The 23,079-nt window shown below is 42.0% G+C and overlaps 1 protein-coding gene across 1 annotated transcript in view; it reads right to left on the bottom strand.

Annotated features, from left to right (window-relative positions):
* Positions 1-23,079, bottom strand: part of LRRK2 (leucine rich repeat kinase 2) — a 200,790-nt gene that overhangs the window by 94,125 nt on the left and 83,586 nt on the right. Inside the window, 8 exon segments of the mRNA XM_075345138.1 lie at positions 3,620-3,801; positions 3,883-4,078; positions 5,472-5,565; positions 8,871-9,019; positions 9,461-9,711; positions 12,078-12,295; positions 12,388-12,451; positions 22,279-22,394. Of these exon segments, the coding sequence (XP_075201253.1) occupies positions 3,620-3,801; positions 3,883-4,078; positions 5,472-5,565; positions 8,871-9,019; positions 9,461-9,711; positions 12,078-12,295; positions 12,388-12,451; positions 22,279-22,394 (1,270 nt within the window).

Genomic DNA, 23,079 nt, shown 5'->3' with positions numbered 1-23,079 from the left:
AAAAAAAAAAATATGTCACAATTTCATATATGCTGACAATGGTCAGACAACAAGACATATCAATATAAGGCATATATAAAAGGAATGGTCTCACCACATCCTTTCACAAGAGGGCAAGCAGTCTCTCCATCGGATCCTGGGTATATCATGCCGTTCAGCATACACTCTCCCTATCCAATCTGGAGACAAAAAAACAAATTTGCCTGCTGCCCCAAACTTCCGTCCTGACAAGGATGGACCACATCTAGTATGTAAAGCTGGACCCCCTAAGCTGACCCTATAGGCGTCCCGACGCGTTTCGTCTACATTGACTCCTCAGGGGACATAATGCTACAGATATATTAGGTCCTGGTCGCCAGCCCTCACATGCCTATAATGTCAAAGGAATGTCTCTTCCTTTGACATTATAGGCATGTGAGGGCTGGCGACCAGGACCTAATATATCTGTAGCATTATGTCCCCTGAGGAGTCAATGTAGACGAAACGCGTCGGGACGCCTATAGGGTCAGCTTAGGGGGTCCAGCTTTACATACTAGATGTGGTCCGTCCTTGTCAGGACGGAAGTTTGGGGCAGCAGGCAAATTTGTTTTTTTGTCTCCAGATTGGATAGGGAGAGTGTATGCTGAACGGCATGATATACCCAGGATCCGATGGAGAGACTGCTTGCCCTCTTGTGAAAGGATGTGGTGAGACCATTCCTTTTATATATGCCTTATATTGATATGTCTTGTTGTCTGACCATTGTCAGCATATATGAAATTGTGACATATTTTTTTTTTTTAGGTATATTAATTTTTTCTGCTGAGTTTATTTTGTGGACCACTGTCCCTGATCTTGGCAATGATACTTCATTTATGTTTGTTGTGTTTTTTTGTTGTGTTTTTTTGATCTAGTGGCCACCACTGTGTGTAACCCCGTATATATGGTCCGATGACCTACAGGTTGGGTATATAGAATCAACTACACATGGTGATGGCTTATTGAATTGATTTGCGGAATAAGAGGAACTTGGATTTTCCTTTTTAAATCAATAATAATAAAGGATTGTATTTTATTGCTGTTATACATAATTATATTTGGGATTGCTGTACCATGTTCAACACTTATCACTAAAGTCTCTGCAGGGGGAGGCAAAATTAAAAGGGAAAAGAAAAAAGTGTTTTATTATGCTCTACAGTGTCTTATCATCATGTGTTCAGTTCAACATGAAAAATTTGGTGAAAGTGAATTTGTATCAAACAAAAATTTTTTTTGCCATGACTCGCAAGTCTCATATCCAATCAGCACTGACTTGTGTCTCCGCGCCTTTGGGAATAAACGAGTTAAAGGGAACTTGTCACCAGTTTTGGGGCATTTAAGCTGCGGCCACCACCAGTGGGCTCTTATATACAGCATGTTAGAATGCTGTATATAAGAGCCCAGGCCGCTGTATAGAACGTAAAAAATACTTTATAATACTTAAATGGTTGCTGAGATAGAGTTGGGTCAAATGGGCGTCTCCGTTCTCCAGTGCCGCCGCCTCCTCTTTCTCGGCCATCTTTATCGTCCTTCTTCTGAAGCTGGGGTGCATAATGCGTCCTACGTCATCCACACTCACCAGCATTGAGGTCCTGCGCAGGCGCACTTTAATCTGCCCTGAGCAGGGCAGATCAAAGTATTGTAGTGTGCCTGTGCGGGACCAGCGTGTGTGTATGACGTAGGACACGTCATGCACACAGGCTTCAGAAGGAGGATGAAGATAGCCGAAAGAGGAGGCGCTGGTACCAGAGAAGCTCATATGACCTAAGTGCACAGCAGCGACCGTTAGGTAAGTATTATAAAGTAATTTTTATGTTCTACACAGCGGCCTGGGCTCTTATATACAGCATATTAGAATGCTGTATATAGGAGCCCACTGGTGGTGACTGCAGCTTATAGGCCCCAAAACTGGTAACAGATTCCCTTTAAATCAACGGAGCACTGCAGCTGCCATTCACTTCCTCTTAATTGCTTGTTTGGTCCGAAAGCGAGGAACAGAAGCTGACGTCACATGAGCTTCGGCATCACGGGAACCATGCCAGCCATGAAGGCCAGTATAGGCTTTATTAATTTACCTGATGGAAACGTAGTATCAGAAGGGGTTGTCCTAGTGGACAACCCCTTTAAATTTTAATATTTCTCACTGTTTGTCATTAGAGGGAGCAGCTGCTTACATTTGTCAAGAAAATCCATGGTAATGCTATTAATATATCTGCAAAGGTGGGCAAGTACTACTCCCACTGGTGTGATTTCACTTCTTACCTCTTCTTTTGGGTGTTCCCACAAGGAGGGAGGGGATAACATTAGTGCAGCTCTGTGATACTCACTTGTGATGTCCCCCATTGTCGGTAGCTACTTGACTTCCTCACCAAAGCAGATTGACTTAAAGGAGCAGTTGATTGAACACTTGGGGCTGTGTTTTTTTATGCATAGGGGTATGTTCACAGGTGGCATCTTTTATGTTTTTTTTTTTTTAACCACAAAGATGCAGCATTTTTGTTCCAAAAAATGCACTAAAAACGCATCGCGGTAAAAACGCATAAAAAACACAATGCATTTTTGACGTGTTTTTACCGCGTTTTGCCCAATACATTTTTTAAGTCAAATCTATTGACTGGAGGGCTCAAAAACGCTTGAAGGACGCGAAAAGAATTGACATGCTGCGTCATCAAAACCACAGCTAAGATGCAGCCAACAAAAAGATGCCCTGTGTGGACAGCAAAAATCGAAATCTCATAGACTTTGCTGGGAGAATGTATGCATTTCGGTGCATCTTTGTGACCTCAAAAACGCAGCAAAAGATTTCCTGTGTGAACTTAGCCTTACTGCCACGTTTTTTTGTGCAGTTTGTTGAGAAATACTGCATGTCTCTCCTTCTCCTAGCAAAGTATGAGAAGTCAGAAATGGTGAGCACGTTACTTCTTTTTTCCTTGCAGTTTTGGGTGCAAAAAAAAAAAAAAAGATGCAGAATGTCAATTCTTTGTGCGTTTTTTAGCCCTTCCAGCCAGTAAATAAATCTAAAAACGCATGGCACAAAAACGCACCAAAAACACACTAGAACATACCGAAAAATGCATTTCTTTTTTGGTGTGTTTTTCAGCCACAAGGTGCAGTTTTTAGGTGCAGAAAATTTCTGCAGCGTACACATATACCCAAACAGGAACTGCAGTTGTGGAAAGAAGGAGCACCCCTGTAAAAGTGATTAGAGCTGCTGAGCCAAATTCCACTACTGCAACCCCTGCACATGTGTCCAGAGCTGCAGCACCAAACTCCACAGGTGAGACCCCTATAGACGGATTACAGCTGCTGCTCCTGCTACCACTGCTACAGCCCTTCAATAATAAATCTGTCTGTGTCCACCAAGACCACTGTTTGGCTTCAAAAATTTGGTGTCAAGCTCCTATTCCAGCTGTGAATTGTACATGCCGATGCTCAAGTTGCTCAATGGTAAGGCAGAGAAGCTAAAAATTGCTAATGGATATAGGTTAAAAAAAAAATCTATATAATAATAATAATAATAATAATAATAATAATAATAATAAACATAGATATGGTTAAAAGAATAATGCAATAAACAAAAAGAAAAGAACAAACAGCATACCGGATAAGGTCTCTGGCTTTGCACCCTATATGTTTCAGATCAAAATCAAGATGTAGTCCGTCCAGAGGAAGGTCCCACACTTTCGTAAGCTTTCCCATTTCATCTGGAAATGACCTTAAATCTGGATTGTGGCTTAAATCAAAACAAGTAACATTCACAAGAAATCCAATTTCGGGAGGTATCTAAAACACAGCAATCATTACAATATCAGAGTCCTGAATCCTGCAGCGCAGTTCTATTATGATTGAAATGTACAGTGTTACCTCCTTGATCATATTATTGGAAAGATGGAGTTTCTCAAGACGCGACCATTTGTTTGCATCTTTACGGAGATCCTCAAGATTCAACACACTAATCTGATTGTTGTTTAACATGATTTCTCTCAGATTTACTGAAGTCCATTCCAGTGGCCCGGGGAGATTATCGATCTGATTGTTACTCAAATCCACTGTTCTTAAACTTGGAGCCAAAAAAAGAGGAATGTAAGGCTGTGTGCACATGCCGCAGGTTTTTAGGCAAATTCAAAGCAGCTTTTTACAGTAGCTCTGAGATTTCTGAATGAAACTAACTTTATTAAAAATGTACTGTAGATAAAGCATACGTCATCTCCACTCAAAAACACTGCAAAAAAATGCAACAAAAATGCTGGATAATGGGCACTGAGCGCAGCGTTTTAACTGCCAAGAGAGAAGGTTTTGGCTACAGGAAAAAAACAGCAATAATGTAGTGTGTGAACACAACCTAAGTGAGCACATAAAGCACTTAATGGAGATAACTTAATTTTCACACTTTGCTGTATAACGTCTTATTAGTTGAGGGAAGTAGTTTTAGTTTTTTTTTCAAAAACAATGTGTAATTGTTGAAATGATATATTCTCTAAGTCTGTGCATTTTTCCTATAAATGTTTTTTCTTATTTACTCCCTTCAATGCAGTCATCACGTATTCAAAAGGACAGTCAGCTGCAGGAACTTCCATCCATCCTGAAAACGGGTCTCTAACATACCCCCTGAAATCAGCAGTGAACTCTGCCCCGATCATTGTATACTGGATTGGCAGAGAGCTATACCATCTCCTGCGGTCCCACAATGACTGGATGAGATGAAATGTTATCTATATAGAAATCACCACATTCTGAGCTTTGAGTGCCTACGTTGTTATGTGCAAAAATGGCAATAATGCACAAGACATCATATAACAGCCAGAAAAGAAGATTTTTGGGTACTCACCGTAAAAATTCTGAGTCTTTATTGGGGGACACAGGAAACCGTGAGTATATGCCATATACCCATTGTTTCCTGTGTCCCCCAATAAAACAAAAGAGAAAAGAAGATTTTGGGTACTTACCATAAAATCTCTTTCTCTGAGTCTTCATTGGGGGACACAGGAAACAATGGGTATATAAAATATACTCATGGTTTCCTGTGTCCCCCAATGAAGCTAAAGAGAAATAATGGGATTCCCCGTGTACACACAACAGCTTGTTCTGAAAAGTTACCAGAAATTATAGGGACACTTTAAACTTCTGCTGTGACTTCTGCACTAAAATGCTGCTATTCGGTTAACTATTTCTTTCTAGCCATTATTAGATTTGGCTTGCCAATACCCATGTAGTAAGCATAAAAAAGTGCCATCCTGCTTAGTTAATACATTCAGCGCCTTCTTTTTTTACCACTAGGCTTCGCATATTTCAGAAGATAATCAAAGTTTATATGAAAATTTCTTACTGTACCCAGAAATTATGGTTCAATGTCTCATGTGAATCACCCAACTATGACATTTGTTACATTTGTTTGTTTAGGTGAAGACTATGACCTAGCTCTTTATCTTTAGTGCTAGAAGTGGGGAACTTACCAGGAAAGATTAAGAATTACTTTCGGGAAATAAGTAAATTTATTATGGGACAGCCTTAAGGTTGTTAATTTTGAAGGAATATCGGGTATCAATGCTGAAAAGAAAAAAAAAAAAAGTTACTTTACTAACTATGGATATGGTAAATTAGGTATACCCTAGAATTTATTAACAGTAGATATATCACCAGTCACAAATACTTGGGTTGATCCTACTGACAAATTTTCTTCCGGGGTCACACTGGTAAACAGCATGAGATGTGGGAGTGTGGCGCCCTGGACAAGCCAGTGGCCACAGAGCACAACACCCTACACACCCCACACTCCCAGCAGGCACACCGAAGTCAGACAAAAACCCTTGTTGCCTTCCTCCAGGGGCTGATGATCACACCAGGGGGTGGGCCAGGCGGTTGGTCCCGCCCACCGAGGAGTTCACAGTCCTGGAGGCGGGAAAAGAGCTCAGATTAGTTTTGGAGGTGGAAGTGAAAGGAAGGAGAAAAATGGCATAGGAGCAACTGACTGACAGCGTCCGGGTGTGTGGCCCGGGCGAGACAGCAAGGTTGGCAGACGGTGGTGACCGTCTGCAGGAGTGGCCTATCGGAGTTACCGTGAGGACCGTGGACGGGCGGTGGCCCGGCGGTACCGGACCGGTACACGAAGAGAAGCCAGCACCATCTGGCAGGGGCTTGCGGACCCCGGCAAGGCTAGGAGTCGCCGTGAATTTGACGAATCCGTTAGTGAAGTGGACCTCCTGGGTCTCCAAACAGCTAAGTCCCGACAGAAGGCGACAGTTCAACCAGAATAGGGAAACACCGCCACCGCCAAGGCAACCGTTTCTCAGGGCCAGAGCCTGCGGGCAAGAAGAGGGCTCCTCCAGCCCACATCCAAGCTGGGGAGCGGGTTACCGGTGGGGACCCATCGGAACCAACAACCGTACACAGGTGCAGGGAAAGGCAGTCACCATCAACCTGCAGGGAGTAACAACACCGCAGCCGTCTGTGGGACCCGTCCATCCAGCCGAGTGTTTTACCGAGAACTGTGTCTTCATCATTGGGCTGAGTGAGTACCACCGTGCCGTGCGGTACAGCGCTGCACCTGCGACCCTGCACCTCACCAGGCCCCGTAACCCGCCTGCCATCCACCCCTACCCCATCACCGGGCCCCGGGACAACCAACCCCCTACCCATGGAGGGAGGAATTAACAACAAAGCTGCTCCCTGTCATCGCTCCCGGGATCCCCGTACAGAGCAGCGGTGGTGTCACCAAAATCACCACAACCGTGGGTGGCGTCACGGACAATAATCAAATCCCCACCATCAATCCACCCTTTTCACTCACGGGCGAGGAACGCCGCTCGAGTCCCCGGGATCCGGCCCACCGCTCGAGCCACCACCGAGCAGCGGCAGCCGCAGCAGCAGCGGCCGGACCCGAGCAGTGGGAGAGTGCGGCGTCCCATCCTCCGCCCGCGACAGGAGCATCAGATGCAATATGCTAATGACACTCAGCTCAAGGTCTGCTGCGAGCGTAGTCGCAGTGTCATCTGCTGTGCTCTGGTTTTCTCGCATGCAAGAGTGTGGAGATTAATCTCTCTATCTTCTACACTGTGTCTCTACGTATATCAGATTGCACATATGACATCAATGCAGTCCAGTGTTTCACATTAGAATTGTCTGGGTGCACGTGATCCGATATTCGCTGCCAAATGTAGCAATCGGCATGAGAAAAAAAGATCTGCTCTGCCTAACTGAATGACATTTGTCTGAGTGCAGTGAGAGATTTTCTTGCCATTGTGAGAGCACCCCTAGAACCCAAAATGTGAAAAAAGGCCTTGTCATTTAGAACCAAAACATGCCATTATTATGGTTTTCCAGAATCTGAGTATGATCACCTGCGGCCCCAAATCAAAGATACATAATGATTAAGGGACCAAAGAAAACACTAAGGACTGCGCAACACAACAAAATTGATATCGTCCATGTGTTCCTGTGCTAGTCATGTAGTACCAGACATACCCAAAGTAGTAGGAGCATCGATGTATTAAAGAATTTTAGAAAAGAGACCAATTCCTTATTTTTGTGATCGGTGATTAGCAAAAAACCCCCATGATACCAGGCTGACTATGTCAACTGTAGTTAGGAAACATAGTATTTTAAGCATTCTAATAAGATTATGGGCCATTGTACAATTCAAATCTATTTTTTTTTCTCTATCGGATAGCGCACTGACCAATGTTATTCGATAGGGCAGTGCAGATGACTGATTTTATTTCACTGGAAGAACATGTGAAAAAAAATCACAGTATGAAGTGATTTTACTCTGAAATCGGAGGAGACTCACCCATTCAGGTCTGTGGGTGGGGAAAAAAAAAAAAATCAGATGCCACAGCATGGTATGTGATTTTTATGGATACACTACATTTTGGTAAAACTATAAATGCTACTGTAAATGATTAATTGCTACTGTAAAAAACATTGCACATGGATGACAAGTGAGAAAAAAAATCATCCTGCTCTTCTGGATAAAAATCGGACCGATATTTTATACTGATGTGTGAACCTGGCCTAACACAAGTGAATTAGCACAAACATTACTAAAAAGCGTTATTTTTAAGATAAAATGTTGCTGGTGTTCACTGCTATTTTGGGTGGTGGAAATAGGATTCTGAGCATTATCCTCAACAGTAACATTTTCATTTGGGAAACATCTAACAATTAAAGTCACTGTATTTGAAGCCATGGAAAAAGCAATATGTGGCACTTTCCACATGCCATGGGATTGATGGAGGCAGTTACTGCAGAAAAAGGTCAGCATCTGTTTCCTCTGCCATAACAGGGATTCTAGCAGTAATCCGCGCTTCATCGCATTCTGTCTAAGGCCGCTTTCACATTGCGTTTTTACTGGTCATCGAGGCATCTGTCCGAACCCCCCCTCCCGCCAAACATGTTTCAGACGCATACGCCGACGGGGCCATTTTCTATAATGGCGCAGACGGAGTCAGCGTGTGCTCTGTTTTGCACCATTTTCAGGCATATACGTTATCTGCAGGCGGACACTCGAACGCAGTCTACTACGTCTGGGTGTCCACCTGCAGAAAACGTATATGCCCGAAAATGGTGCAAGACAGAGCACACACTGACTCAGTCTGCGCCATTATAGTCAGAGGCATATGCGTCCGAAACACGTTTTGCGGGGGGGAATTCGGACTGATGCCCCGGTGGGATCAGTGAACGTAGGTAAAAACGGCCTAATAGACAAGAGTAATTTGGTGGAGAAAACCCCTTTTATAAGTGCAAATTGCCAACACCTACTGTAAAAAAGTCATTTTAACTTAAGGTTAATTTAAGTAACTTAAGTTTTGAGGAGATTATCAACACAACGTATGCATTAACACGTATTCTCGCACCTAACTTGTTCATCGCGGCACAGAACACCTCCAGCTTAACGCAGTTATTCAGGATATTGGGCCCAAGTGAAGAAATCATGTTTTTGTTCAGATTCAAGGTCCTCAGTTCCGGAAGGCACAGTGGCAAAAGAATTTCTGAAATACTGTTACTGTGCAGAAAGTAAAGGTCTTTCAATGCTTGAAAATGCTACAATATATACTTAAAACAACTTATATATTCAAATAAAGCATTAAAAATAACATCTGTATTAAAAAACCAAATACTCGGTTCAGAGTAAGCTGTGTTGCATTATTAACCGGGTTTTCCTCCCATTCATCTAAAAGCCATTAACTGAGTTTTCAATGAACATAGCGATATAGGAACTTTATTTATGTGAGATGAGTTGTAGTTTTGAACAACACTATTCATTTTGCTATATATTGTACTGAAAAGAATGTGACAAAAAAAATTCAAGTGCGGTAAAACTGTAAAGAAAAAAAAATTCGGATTGGTTCAATAGTGAAGTGTGACATTTTCTAAATCTTGTTTGGATGCACATTACACAGACAAAAACAGTTACATCACAGCATTTCTCCACACGACATCTTACCCTTCAAGGATTAATTCTTCTAGTTTTTGTGCGACATTTCCAATACACTCAGGAACTTCTTGCAGCTGATTGTAGGACAGATTAAGATGCTTCAATGTTGGACACACTGTGTTTGTATGCAAATCTAACGTGGGTCCAATTTCATTTCTTGATATATCAAGGAATGAGATACTACTCATTTCCAGAATAGCAGCAGGGAAAGTTTTGAAGTTGTTATTGCGCAAATCAAGGTAAGTCAAAGATTTGAAAACCTGGATAAAACAATAAGTAAAAATAAAAACAAAGGAGAAAACAAAAAAAAGCATTTAAAGTGTAAGTTGTTCTCATTTTTATTTAATAAAAAAAATAATAATAGTGCACATGAAAGTAAGAAACTTGTAATATATTTCATCAGAGACACCTTTCTCCACCAAATTATAAATGTCAAACTTCTAAATTGATAAGTAAAGTCAGAATTTAGTGACAACAGACTCTAATGACTGAGCTAGGAGATGGCTATTAGTGCTGATAAGATTTTATGTAGAGGAGAGGAGTTAAGCTGGGTTCACACATAGCGACAACGACATCGCTGTTACGTCACCATTTTCTGTGACGTAACAGCGACCTTGTAAGTCGCTGTTATGATCGCTGCTTAGCTGTCAAACACAGTGACGCAGCAGCGATCATAACGTCACTACATGTGCAGAGAGCAGGGAGCCGCGCACACTGCTTAGCGCTGGCTCCTTGCTCTCCTAGCTACAGTACACATAGGGTTAATTACCTGATGTGTACTGTAGCTACATGTGCACAGAGCAGGAGCCGGCACTAGCAGCAAGAGCGGCGGAGGCTGGTAACGAAGGTAAATATCGGGTAACCAGGGAAAGGTCTTCCCTTGGTTACACGATGTTTACAGTGGTTACAGCTTTCCGCAGCTGCCAGACGCCGGCTCCTGCTCCCTGCTCGCTTCATTTCGTCGCTCTCTCGCTGTCACACACAGCGATGTGTGCTTCACAGCGGGAGAGCGACGACGAAAAAATGAAGCAGGACATTCAGCAACGAGCAACGACCTCACAGCAGGGGCCAGCTCGTTGCTGGATGTCACACACAGCGACAGCGACGTCGCTGCAACGTCACAGAAAATGGTGACGTAGCAGCGACGTCGTTGTCGTCGTCGTTGTGTGCGACACCACCTTTAGGGCTTGTGCAAACACTGAGTTTTTTGTCGCGTTTTTGTTTGGTTTTTTTGGGTACAATTTTGGTCCCAAAACTGCATGCATTTCCTTCTCCAGCAAAGTCTGAGATTTCAGTTATTCTCTCCGCACGTTGAAGCTTTTCTTGACAACGTCTTTCTAGTGACCACAAAGATGCAGCATGTCAATTCTTTCTGCATTTTTACCAGCCCTTCCAGTCAATAGATTAGACTTAAAAACGCACTGCGCAAAAACACAGTAAAAAAACGCAGTAAAACCCGGCAAAAAAATGCCTGCCGAGGGAGCGTTATTTTTGGGACCAAAAACGTGCATCTTTGTGGTGACCACGAAGATGCAACGTGCGCACATAGCCTTAGAAGAAGGGAGGGGCTCTGCCTCTAGCCTCTGATGTGACAGGTTCACTATGGAATTTGTCAACAGGATTTTACCTCCCACATTATTTATATGTGCATGTAGTCCGTTCAAAAACAAATCCAGCAATACCTTTACAATACCACTCTGTTCCTCGGTTACTAAATAATTAGTGTTTTAATTGATATGCAAATGAGACTGGGGAGCTATTTGTAGATCTATAGTTTCAGGCACTCCAGCTCTATTCCCCACATAGTGCCGCCTGCTCCTGCTTGAGCCTCTACACTGTAAGACTTGATATGTAAATGAGGCTGAAGATCTATGCTGTATGACTTTAGATCTTCAAATAGAGGATGTTAGTCATGCACAAGGACTTATTATTGAAATGGCTATTTCTGTATGCTAAATTTCTCAAATTTTTCCTAGATTTCCTAAAGCAGTAATGCATATCTATATTCTTGCATTCTATGTTTACATGCTTTAGCATTTCAGAGTGCAACTGTCTTTTTTTTGTTATTATATGTCATGTTTAGTTTTGCACCTGTTCCGACTATATATTGGAAGCTTTTTGTCTAGATTATGGAGTCATTCCCTCTGACTGTGCATCCCTCCCCATTAGCCATAGGTAATTTTATTCTTCAGTAACAGGTTTCTACATGCCCATATGTGCCGCTCCTGTGCCAGCAGCCGGGTTGCTCGGATCCGGATCCGCAGTGGCTCGAGGGGTCTCCGGAATCGGGGGTCGTGCGGCCACTCAATAAAGGGGAATATTTACAGGGGACGGTATATGTAAAATCAACTGAGATGTGCACCAATCGCTGCAAGCTTCTTGCAGCAGACCGCGGGCATTAACATTATGACCACTAGGACGTAATGTTACTGCCCGCAGTTAAGGGGTTAAGGTTAAAAATAAAAATAAAGATAAAAATCGGATTTAATTACTTTTTCTGAAGTAGGTTAAGTTTACAGTTACACAAATGTTTATGAACTCATCCTCCAAAAATAACACTGAATATCTGACATGGAATTCGGATTCTTCATCTATTATTTTATAATTCAAACAAATCCCCACTTACATCACACAGTGATTTAGGAATAGATGATAAAGTATTCTGTTGGAGCTCCAGCTTCTCAAGACGTTCCAAATGACTGGTTAGTTGGGATTTCTTCTTAATTAAATCTATACTTTCCAGGTCATTTGCCGACAGATCTAAGGATCGTATGTGTTCTTTTTCCGTTAATGAAGAGGTGCTATCAGTTCGTTTCATGTGCAGTGAAAAAACTGCTTTTCCCACTTAAAGAAAATAATGTATATTTTACAAAGATATTTTACCACAATGATTGTAACAAAGCTGAGATTTCCTGATCTTTTAGTTGCAAACTTACAAGGATAATCAATTTGAGGAAAGTCTTTTCTTCTAAGTAAATTAGGTTCATCCCCAAATCCGCCCTATTGAACAAACAAAAAACAAAAACTAAACACTTACAGTATTAAATAATTTATAGAATTGTTCACTTTTCCATAAAAAAATTGGACGTTACTTTACAAGTCCCCTTATTTTTTTTTTTAAAACCCTTCTCCCCTGAGACTGGTTTTCACTTTCATGACCAGGCCAATGTTTTCAATTCTAGCCAGTGTCACTTTATTATGTATTACCGTATTTTTCGGACCATAAGACGCACTTTTTTCCCCCCCAAATGTTGGGGGAAAGTGGGGGGTGCGTCTTATGGTCTGACTATAAGGCTGCGGGGAATGAGGGTGCCGCGGTGCAGCGGGTCATCGGCGGCACGAGCAGGCTGTAACAGCCTGCCGTGACCACGTGGGCCCGCTCATTACATATGCACGCCCATCCTCCCGCCCATCATCTCTCAGCGAAACCGGCGCTGACAGGTGGGCGGGGTGATGGGCGGGGGGGGGGTGCGTGCATAATTAGCAGCCGGCCGTGATCACCCCTGGCAACTACAGCCTGGAGTGATCATGTGCGGCTGTATTCACTGCCCCCCGTGCATCATTATCAGCGCGGGGTGCAGTGAATCAGTGTACTCACCCGTCACCGTGTGTGGAGCCGTCCCCCTGCAGCATCGCGTCTTCCTGTCTGTGCCGGCGGTCAGCTGATCTGGACACTAGCGGCGCGCACCGCAATGACGTCATCACTGTGCGCGCCGCTAGTATCCACCAGAATCGATCAGCTTACCGCCGGCACAGACAGGGAGACGCGATGCTGCAGACAACGGTGACGGCTCCACACACGGTGACGGCTCCACACAGCGGCGCTGCAGCTGAGACAGAGATCGGTGCTTCAGGGAGTGAGGAAGGGTAAGTATAAACGTTTATTTTTTTTTTCCTATGCCACAGGATACACGCCATTTACCAGGATGGGGGCATTTCATGAGCAGGATGGATGGGGGCATTTCATGAGCAGGATGGATGGGGGCATTTCATGAGCAGGATGGATGGGGGCATTTCATGAGCAGGATGGATGGGGGCATTTCATGAGCAGGATGGATGGGGGCATTTCATGAGCAGGATGGATGGGGGCATTTCATGAGCAGGATGGATGGGGGCATTTCATGAGGAGGATGGATGGGGGCATTTCATGAGCAGGATGGATGGGGGCATTTCATGAGCAGGATGGATGGGGGCATATCATGAGCAGGATGGATGGGGGCATATCATGAGCAGGATGGATGGGGGTATTTCATGAGCAGGATGGATGGGGGCATTTCATGAGCAGGATGGATGGGGGCATTTCATGAGCAGGATGGATGGGGGCATATCATGAGCAGGATGGATGGGGGCATATCATGAGCAGGATGGATGGGGGCATATCATGAGCAGGATGGATGGGGGTATATCATGAGCAGGATGGATGGGGGGTATATTATTAGCAGGATGGGGGGTATATGAGCAGGATCATATACAAGGCAGGAGGATCCTTACCAGGATGGGGTACCTTAGTAGAGAATTTGGGGACATTACCCCCATAACAGTGTCAGCAGCAGATCCTCGCCCCATAACAGTGTGTCATGACCATATTTTTTGGTTAAAATTTCATTTTCCTATTTTCCTCCTCTAAAACCAGGGTGCGTCTTATGGTCAGGTGCGTCTTATAGTCCGAAAAATACGGTAACTCTGGAATGTTTCAACATATCCCAGTGTTTCTGATTAGTTTTTTCATGATATATTGTACTCCATATAGTGGTAAATTTAGGATGATTTTTTTTCACATTTATTTGTGAAAATATCGTAAATTTGGCATAAATAGGAAAATTTTGCAATTGTCAAACTCAGAATTTGTACGTCATTCAACCAGAGAGTTATGTCACACAAAATAGTTAATAAATAACATTTGCCATATGTCTACTTTACATCAGCACAATTTTTGAAACATAATTTTTTGGGTAAGAAGTTAAGGGTTTAAAGTTTATCAGCAATTTCTCATTTTTCCAACAAAATTTACAAAACCATTTTTTTTTTTTCCAGAGACCACATCACATTTGAACTGATTTTGAGGGGCCTAGGTGACAGAAAATACTCAAATTTGACCACATTCTAAAAACTGCACCCCTCACATTGCTCAACATCATAGCAAAAGCAAAGGAGTTTAATAACCCTTCAGGGGCTTCACAGGAACTAAACCAATGTGGAAGGAACAAGATGAAAATCTTATTTTTTCCCACAAAAATGTTACTTTAATCCCAAATTTTCAATTTCACAAGGGTAACAAGAGAAAACTCACCATGCAATTTATTGGGTAATTTGTCCTGAGTACATCAATACCCCATGTGTGGTTGAAATCTATTGTTTGGGCGCACAGGAGGACTCGGAAGGAAAGGAGAGTCATTTGAATTTTAGAGCGCAAAATTGTCTGGAATAGATAGCGAATGCCAAGTCACACTTGGAGAGCCCTTGATGTACCTAAATAAAGGAACTCCCCCTTTCCCCCACAAGTGACACCTTTTTGGAAACTAGACCCTTCAAGCAATTCGGTGAGCACCTTAAAACCCCCAAGTGCTTCATAGAATTTTATAACACTGAGCCGTAAAAATGAATACTACATTTTAAATCACAAAAATTTTGCTTTAGTTGGACTGGTTTGTGGGTGCCATGTCAAATTAGCAGAGCCCCTGACATGCCAAAAAAAACAGAAATCCCCCTCAAGTGAGCCCATTTTACAAATTGAACCCCTCAATGAATACATCTAGGAGTGCAGTTAGCATATGGACACTACAGGTGTGTCACAAAATGTTATAATATTGGCTGGTGAACAAAAAATAACTACACTTTTACCACTAAAATGTTGTTTTAACCCCAGATTTCCAATTTTTACAAGAGGAATAGGTAAAATGTAGCATTACCCCACATGTGACTGTACAGTACTGTCTGGCCACACGGCAGGGCTCGGCATAGAAGGAACGCCATTTAATTTTTGGAGCACAGATTTTCCTAGAATAGTTTGCAGACTCCATTTGCAGAGCCCCTAAGTGCTAGAACAGGAGAAAGACCCTCAAAATTACCACAGTTTGGAAATTATGGTACACGCCCTCTAGCAGTTCATCTACGAGTGTAGTGACAATTTAGTCTCTGGAAAAATCCCATGAAGAAGTCAAACACAGCGAATATTGCAGAATTAAAAATTGCAAATATGCTCTTGTAGTGCCCAATACATTGTAGTGCTCGTACATTGTCCCCAGCGTATGTTTCTGAAGACACACAACCCATAAATTAAACGGGCTGTCCTCACTGTAATAATGCCAACAAGTGAATGCTAACTGTGGTTTAGGCATATTGTGGAGATCAAAATGGAAGTGGGCATTTGGATTTAGGAGCGCAAAGTTTGTAGAATTTCTGTTTTTGAGGGGGGAGCCATAGCACTTTTCCAGAGCCTTTGTGCTACCAGGAACATGGAAGCCTCTTATATTTCCACAAATAGATAACAGACCTGATTGGGGACTTGTGTTTTTGTGGGTTCAGTTGAATGCTATTTAGTGGGAATTTGGGTACGGAACATTTGGAGGAGTTCACATTTATCCTGTGCTCTTTGCTGAGTATTAACATCAGGGTTTCCATCTACATCTCCCAAATACGTGATTCATACATTCACTATAATGAGGCAGCAGATATAGTCCGGGCTCCATTTGGCCTTTATTGTGGACCACAGGCCAGACTGGAGTTCACAGTGACTCCCTCTACCCCATTACAATGAAATTCCTGTTTAGAATTGTGTCTGAATCATGTTTTTCAGAGATTTACACATAATTCCCAATGTAAGTGCTCAGGGTACAGAGCAGGATAAAGGATAAATGGGATCCGAGCCATACTGCAATCTTTGGGAGGCAGAATGATCAAAATCAACAGCAGTTAAATAATTGGCTTTATTTATATATTTTTTACAGTAGAAGTGAGTAGGCGACTTCATTCCTCAGGTCAGTACAATTACAGGGATACCAGATTTATATAGGTTTTTTAGGTTTGGCTACTATCACACAAATGCTTTTTAACAAAATAAAAGTTTTTTGCATCACCAAATTTTGAAGGCTATAATTTTCTTATTTTTCTGATGACAGACTCATGTGAGGGCATGTTTTTTTGAGGGATGAATTGGAGGTTTTATTAGCACTTTTTTTGGCCACAATAATATTTTTTTTTATAACTTAAGTTTTTATTAAATTTTTCAGAACAAGCAGGAAATGGAATAGACATTATCCATAAGCATATGGGCAAAAACACAGTAGCTTATACCTAAATATATTTCCAACCATTAGTCAACAACTGTATAAAATATAACAGATATCACAATTCTAGACAAGACTAAAGGCGGCGTTACAAGCTACGATTTATGTGACAATATGTTGTCGGGGACACGCATTCCGTGACGCACATCCGGCATCGTTAGCGACGTCGTTGCGTGTGACACCTACGAGCGACTCCGAACGATCGCAAATAGGTTGAAAATCGTTGACATATCGTTCAGTTTCAAAATATTGTTCATCGTTTGGAACGCAGCAGACATATTGCTACGTTTGACACCCTGCCAACGACGAACAACATCCACACGACCGCCTTGGTCAAACAATATATCGCAGAATGATGTTGCGTCGTTTGTGAGATGTGTACGTGTGACCGCTACTAAACGACCTATGTGCGATCTCGGCAAATCGTAACTACGATCTGGGCGTGTCACATCGCTACTGAGATCGTCAGATAAATCGTAGCGTGTAAAGCGGCCTTAAGACACAAAAGGATAGAAGAGAGAATAGGTAGATAGAACACAGGAAAGACGTAGGTAAACCTACTGATCCCTATTGACCCAAAATGTATCCCAGAGGATCCATATTTGGGTCACAATATTTTTTGATCGCTTTCTTATTCACTTTTTGCGAGGCAGAATCAAGAAGAAACAAGAATTTAGGAATTTTTTTTTATGATATTCACTTTGTCAAACATGAGAAGAGCTTAATTCTTCAGGTCAGGTACGATTACATCAATACCCCATTTATATATTGTTTTATATCTTGCCACTGTAAAAGCAATTTTATAAAAAAAAAAAACAAAAACAAAAAAAAAATGTTTTTTGCATTGCTGCATTCTACATTCATTTTTATTTGATACTCTCTCCCTGGAAAAAGACTGCCCGTCGAAACGCGCGTAGGAGTTTCCAGACAAGACCTTTGTCTCCCTAGGTAATTATGCACTTACTCTGATGGCCTCAACATATTTGTGATTATTTACATTGGTTATTATAGTGATCCCCCGATTAGATAGCTTGGTCTCTTTGGCAATCAGTGCCTGCAGGGTTTATTGTGGTGGTTGGTTACCCATTGAGCCTGACTATATACTTTCTCTTGATAACGTTTATCTCTACCTGTAGTTAGCATGTTTATTGAATAAATCAGCAATACTTATCAACACCACTAGGTATTTTTCCTACTTATACTGCCTGCCTATTTAGATCTACATATGGTATTTTCTTCTTGAATTACTGTATTATATATTTTGGGGATTTGCTTATTGCATTAAAAATAAAATTATCACGTATATGTATTTTTCTATACTTGGCCAGCAAATTTTTGCTATGTACTACTAGTTGTGATTTTTTTTGTGAAACAATTGTCTTTTGTCTTTACTTCCCTGCTGACGCCATGTCCACTTATTGATACGTTTGTTTAGCAAAATACGAAATAATAAAAATTTGAATTCTTGTATGATATACTATTCATTTTTGTTAGCTGACAGGACTGTAAGGTGGCTTGTTTTTTGCAGGATAAGTTGACATTTTCAGCGGTACCATTTTTATTGCTATATGACTTATTTATCGTGCTTTGTTCCAGTTTATTTGCTGTATGATGAAAAGACAGTTTTTGCTATTTTTTTTTTACATGGTTTTCAATTAAGGGGTTATCTAGTGTGACTGCTTTGAAGATCGGGTTGTTTCAGAAGCAGCCATACTAAATGTGTGCATTTATTTTTTTTACATAAACTATACATATTAGTTTGTTGATTTTTTTTTTCCATTTTTTTGTTCTTTATTTTTTGATTTTATTTTTTTATATTTACAAATTTTATTTTTTTACTTTTTCACTTTGTCCTTAACGGGAAATTACCTTCTTCTTGCCTTGATCGCAGCTATAATGTATTGCAATGCACAAGCATTGCAATACATTATGCTATCAGTGAAGCACAGACAGAACCATTTGGGATCATGCTCCTGGAAAAGGTCAAAGACCGCCCACACATGTGCACTACAGTACTTTGATCTGCCTTCAGCCAGGCAGACCAAAGTGCACCTGCGCAGGCGTGCAATGGAGGCCTAACTGTGAATGACACCAGACGCATAATGCACGGGGCTGGGCAGGACGACGGAAATCGCAGAAGATGGAGGAGGCGCTGGACTGGAAAGCAGTGACACCCATCGGACCGATTTGCCCCCTAGGTGAGTATTGTATGAAGGTGTTTTTTACATTACACAGAATGGCCCGGACACTTATATATAGCATTCTAGAATACTATATATAAGTGGTGGGTCGCAGCTTATGGGGCCAAATCTGGTAACAGGTTCCCTTTAAAAGGGAGCAGAGATATCTGAAGAGTAAGTGATGACTGGGATAGGAGGGCTGATGTCAGGACGCAGGATGAGAAGAAGAAAGGTATAGAACATCATCAAACTTGGCAGAAAAGATATATGGGGTTATTTAGAGGTATTATCCTTAAACATTTACAGCAAAACCAGTAACTGAGTTAGGTCAGTGGACAACCTCTTTAGAGCCAAGTTCACAGCTAGTTTGCATTAATTTTTTCAGCTAGATTTATTGCGCAGTGAAAAGCAAATATAACATCAAATTACTATTCAATAATATTTTTAAAAATCCCAATGACACATCTAATTTAAAATCTAGGAATTTTTTTTCAGTTTGCTCCATTTATTGTTCAAATTTCAGCATGTCCACACTCGTACTGATGTCACTGTTTGACTTCACAGAAGAAACATATGTGCCAAAGCCAAAGCTAAAAATTGATGATTGGATTTTAAATTGATGCATTTCACTCATCATAGATCACAATGATCCGGATTATACAGTCTAGTAAGAGTAAAAATCTATTACTAAAGCCCACTCACAACACTGTATAATACGGACAAATGCCATCTGATGCTTTATTGGATAGGACTTGCTCCAATGTTTTACTATGGGGCAGGGCCTATCAGCGTTTTTTTTTTCTTAGGCCAAATTGCTGCATACTGCAATTGACAGCTTATATCAGACAGTGTGCAGCCATATAAGTCTATAGGTGTGTGTGAATCATCGGACTGCACTGATGTCATACACGTGTAGTATGATGTATAGATCAACTATTGTTAATCTGTCAAGATTAAAAGTGACTATCCAATTTCTTTTATCAAGTTTTTTTTTAGACTTTTGCTGTTAGCGACATTTACCTTTTCCACATACAAAACACGGCACAGGAATCCTAGAGGATGAATGAGGTTTGAGAGGTTGGTCACATTATGGTTATTTTATCAGATGTGTTGGGGACATCACTTTGTGATACCTACTGATGTACAAGCATTACAAGTTCTCATTGTTAGGGCAGCTTTCCTCACAGACTGCACAGCACTTTCTAACCCCTTCAGCCCCCGGGCACTTTCCGTTTTTGCTTTTTGCTCCCCTTCTTCCGAGAGCCGTAACTTTTTTATTTTTCTGTCAGTCTTGCCATATGAGGCTTGTTTTTTGCGGGACGAGTTGTACTTTTAAATTAAACCATAAGTTTCACCATATAGTGTACTTGAAAATGGCAAAAAAATTCCAAGTGCGGAAAAATTGCAAACAAAAGTGTGATCGTACAATAGTTTTTGGGATATTTTAGTCACCGTGTTCACTATATGGTAAAACTGATGCATCTATGTGATGCCTCAGGTCAGTGCGAGTTTGTAGACACCAAACATGAATAGGTTTACTTGTATTTAAAGGGTTAAAAAAATTCACAAGCTTGTCCATGTTTTGCGCCATTTTCCAAAACCCGTAGCGTTCTCATTTTTCGGGATCTATGGCTCAAACGCGGCTTATTTTTTGCGTCTCGACTTGAGGTTTTTTAACAGTACCATTTTTGCGCAGATGCTACATTTTGATCGCCTGTTATTGCATTTTGCGGCAACCAAAAAACGTAATTTTGGCGTTTGGAACTTTTTTGCCACTACGCTGTTGTAATGCTGCCACCAGGGGGAGCCAGAGCTCTGTAGCATAATACACTACACAGAGCAATGAGAACCAGGAAGTGAATTCACAGCGTTCTCATGCATTACCTCAAAGCACAGCTGAGAAGCAGAGCTGCAGAGCATGCAAGGAGTAGTCACACAGGCTGGGTCAAACACCGTACAGGCAGAAGCAGGACCGGAGGGACGAGCAGAAGCGGAGTCAAAGTCAGGCCAAGGTCAGTACCAAAGGAAGCAACCGAGTGGGGAAATAGGAGAGGGGACAGAGGACAGGAGGGACGACCAGGGGACAGAACACAGACAAGGGCACGGGGGCACAGGAACAGACAGATCAGGATATCACTCACAGGACCAGCAATCACAGGCAAAGCAGAGCTAAGCTTATAGCCGGCACTGGTTCACTGGAAATGCCAGCTTTTAAAGGCATCCAGGGTCTGGAAGTGAGGCTCGAGAGAAGGCTCCGCCCCCTAGCCATGTGCACAGGGAGGCGAATCATGACAGCTGTTTACTGATCAGATTAATTGATTATATATTTTGATAGATCGGGCATTTCTGAAGCGGCGATACCAAATATATGTATATTTTTTTATTTTTTTAACCCTTTAATTTTCAATGGGGTGAAAGGGGGGTGATTTGAACTTTTAGGTTTTTTTTATTTTTTTTAAAAAAAACTTTTTTTTAAACTTTTTTTTATTTTATTAGTCCCCCTAGGGGGCTATAGCGATCAGCAATCCGATCGCTCTGCCCTATCTGCTGATCACAGCTACAGAGCTGAGAACTGCAGATTTGGTGCTTTACTTTCAATTGCGGCTGTATTCCGGCATTGAGAGGAAGTGACTCATGTTAGCTACAGGCGTCATCACATGACCCTGTGCTACCATGGCAACCACCAAAAGTAACGTGATCATGGCACGTGACTTCCGATGGGGGCGGGGTAAGTCACTGTCATGGCGGCGCGCATATACATCTCACTGCCAGATTTTGGCAGCGAGATGTAAGGGGTTAATGGCAGCGGGTGGAAGAGATTCCACCCGCGACTAGCAGTCACACATGTCAGCTGTTGAAAATCGCTGATATGTGCGCGGATCGCCGCCGCCTGCCCACGGCAGGGGGGCGGGGATTAACTGCACATGATCCATGAAGTACCCAGTACGTCATGGGTCGTTAAGGGGTTAATAAAATGGCAGTGGGAGTAGGAGCAGGTGACTATGTTACCAGAACTGTAGATCGGTCTCCTACAATCTAAATGCACATCACATGTGAAAGCTGGGTTTCAGTTGGAGGATTGTGATAGACTGGACTATCAAGGCTCCACTTTTATGGAAAGAAGTGCAGTCTGTGGGGAAGACAATACAATGTGCAGGCGGAAATCCTTTAACAACTATAAAATAAGCACACAAAATCATGTCTCCAAAACCAAATTTAGAAAAAAAAAAAGATAAAATTGGCCAACCCCTTTAAGTGTACCTACATCATATTGGGATTTCAGAGAGAAATAGGAGTCTAAAGACCTATCTGTCTGAAAGAAAACATTAACCCTGACTTAACACCTAGTAATACATCCTACCAAGGAGTTAGTCTGCCTCTGATCCGATGTCACATGATTCAGCCGTGAGTTTTCCTTATGAATGTCGAGGCTCATAAATGAGTGTGGTTTTTTCACAGGATGTGTTCCGTCACTGCCTGTAAACATAAAATAAGAAATTAAGGAGTAGCAAGTACCAGGCAGTGGTCATCTTAGAAGAACAGCTGCTACTTCTTTCTGAGGAACTCCTGATGACCGAAAAAACGATTTGAGACAGACTAGTAGCACCCATACAGTATACCAACATATTCAGTAAAGAGCGATACCCTGCCACTGGGGTAAAAGTGCCCATGCCCCTTACACAGAGGTCGGCCTACCCTGTACATACCCGTCGGCTTGGTTATGCTCTGCTCATATAGTGGATGGGTGCCTTCTGGTGCCATGTGCATTCCTTATGCAATAGATCCTTCATATGATTTCTCTATTTTGCTGTTTCTATCGACCCTATTTCGATTAGGGAATTGTCAGGCTATTAGTGCTAAAGTGGCCAATGTAAAAATTCATTTCTGTTTTGTAAAGACAATACATTCCCTTATACCAGGTCCTCTCAGCTCCCTAGACATGGTCAGAATTTACTTGAATTACCCATAAAATAAGAATTCTGGAGCATCTTATCTAATTCCACCAGATAATGTATAAACTGACAACTCTGCGTTACAATATTCCCTGTAAATGGGGAGTGGATCTAGACAATTTGTCACTGCCAACACAGACATACAATGCGTCAAATTTTAGGAAAACGCCCTACGGGCAAGGGGAAGAGGGAAGACCCAACTGTCAAGG

Source organism: Anomaloglossus baeobatrachus, chromosome 4, assembly GCF_048569485.1.
Source record: "Anomaloglossus baeobatrachus isolate aAnoBae1 chromosome 4, aAnoBae1.hap1, whole genome shotgun sequence".
In the NCBI taxonomy this organism is placed as follows: Eukaryota; Metazoa; Chordata; class Amphibia; order Anura; family Aromobatidae; genus Anomaloglossus; species Anomaloglossus baeobatrachus.
Note: the sequence above shows the minus strand (reverse complement) of the source record. Positions and strands in the feature narration are given on the sequence as shown.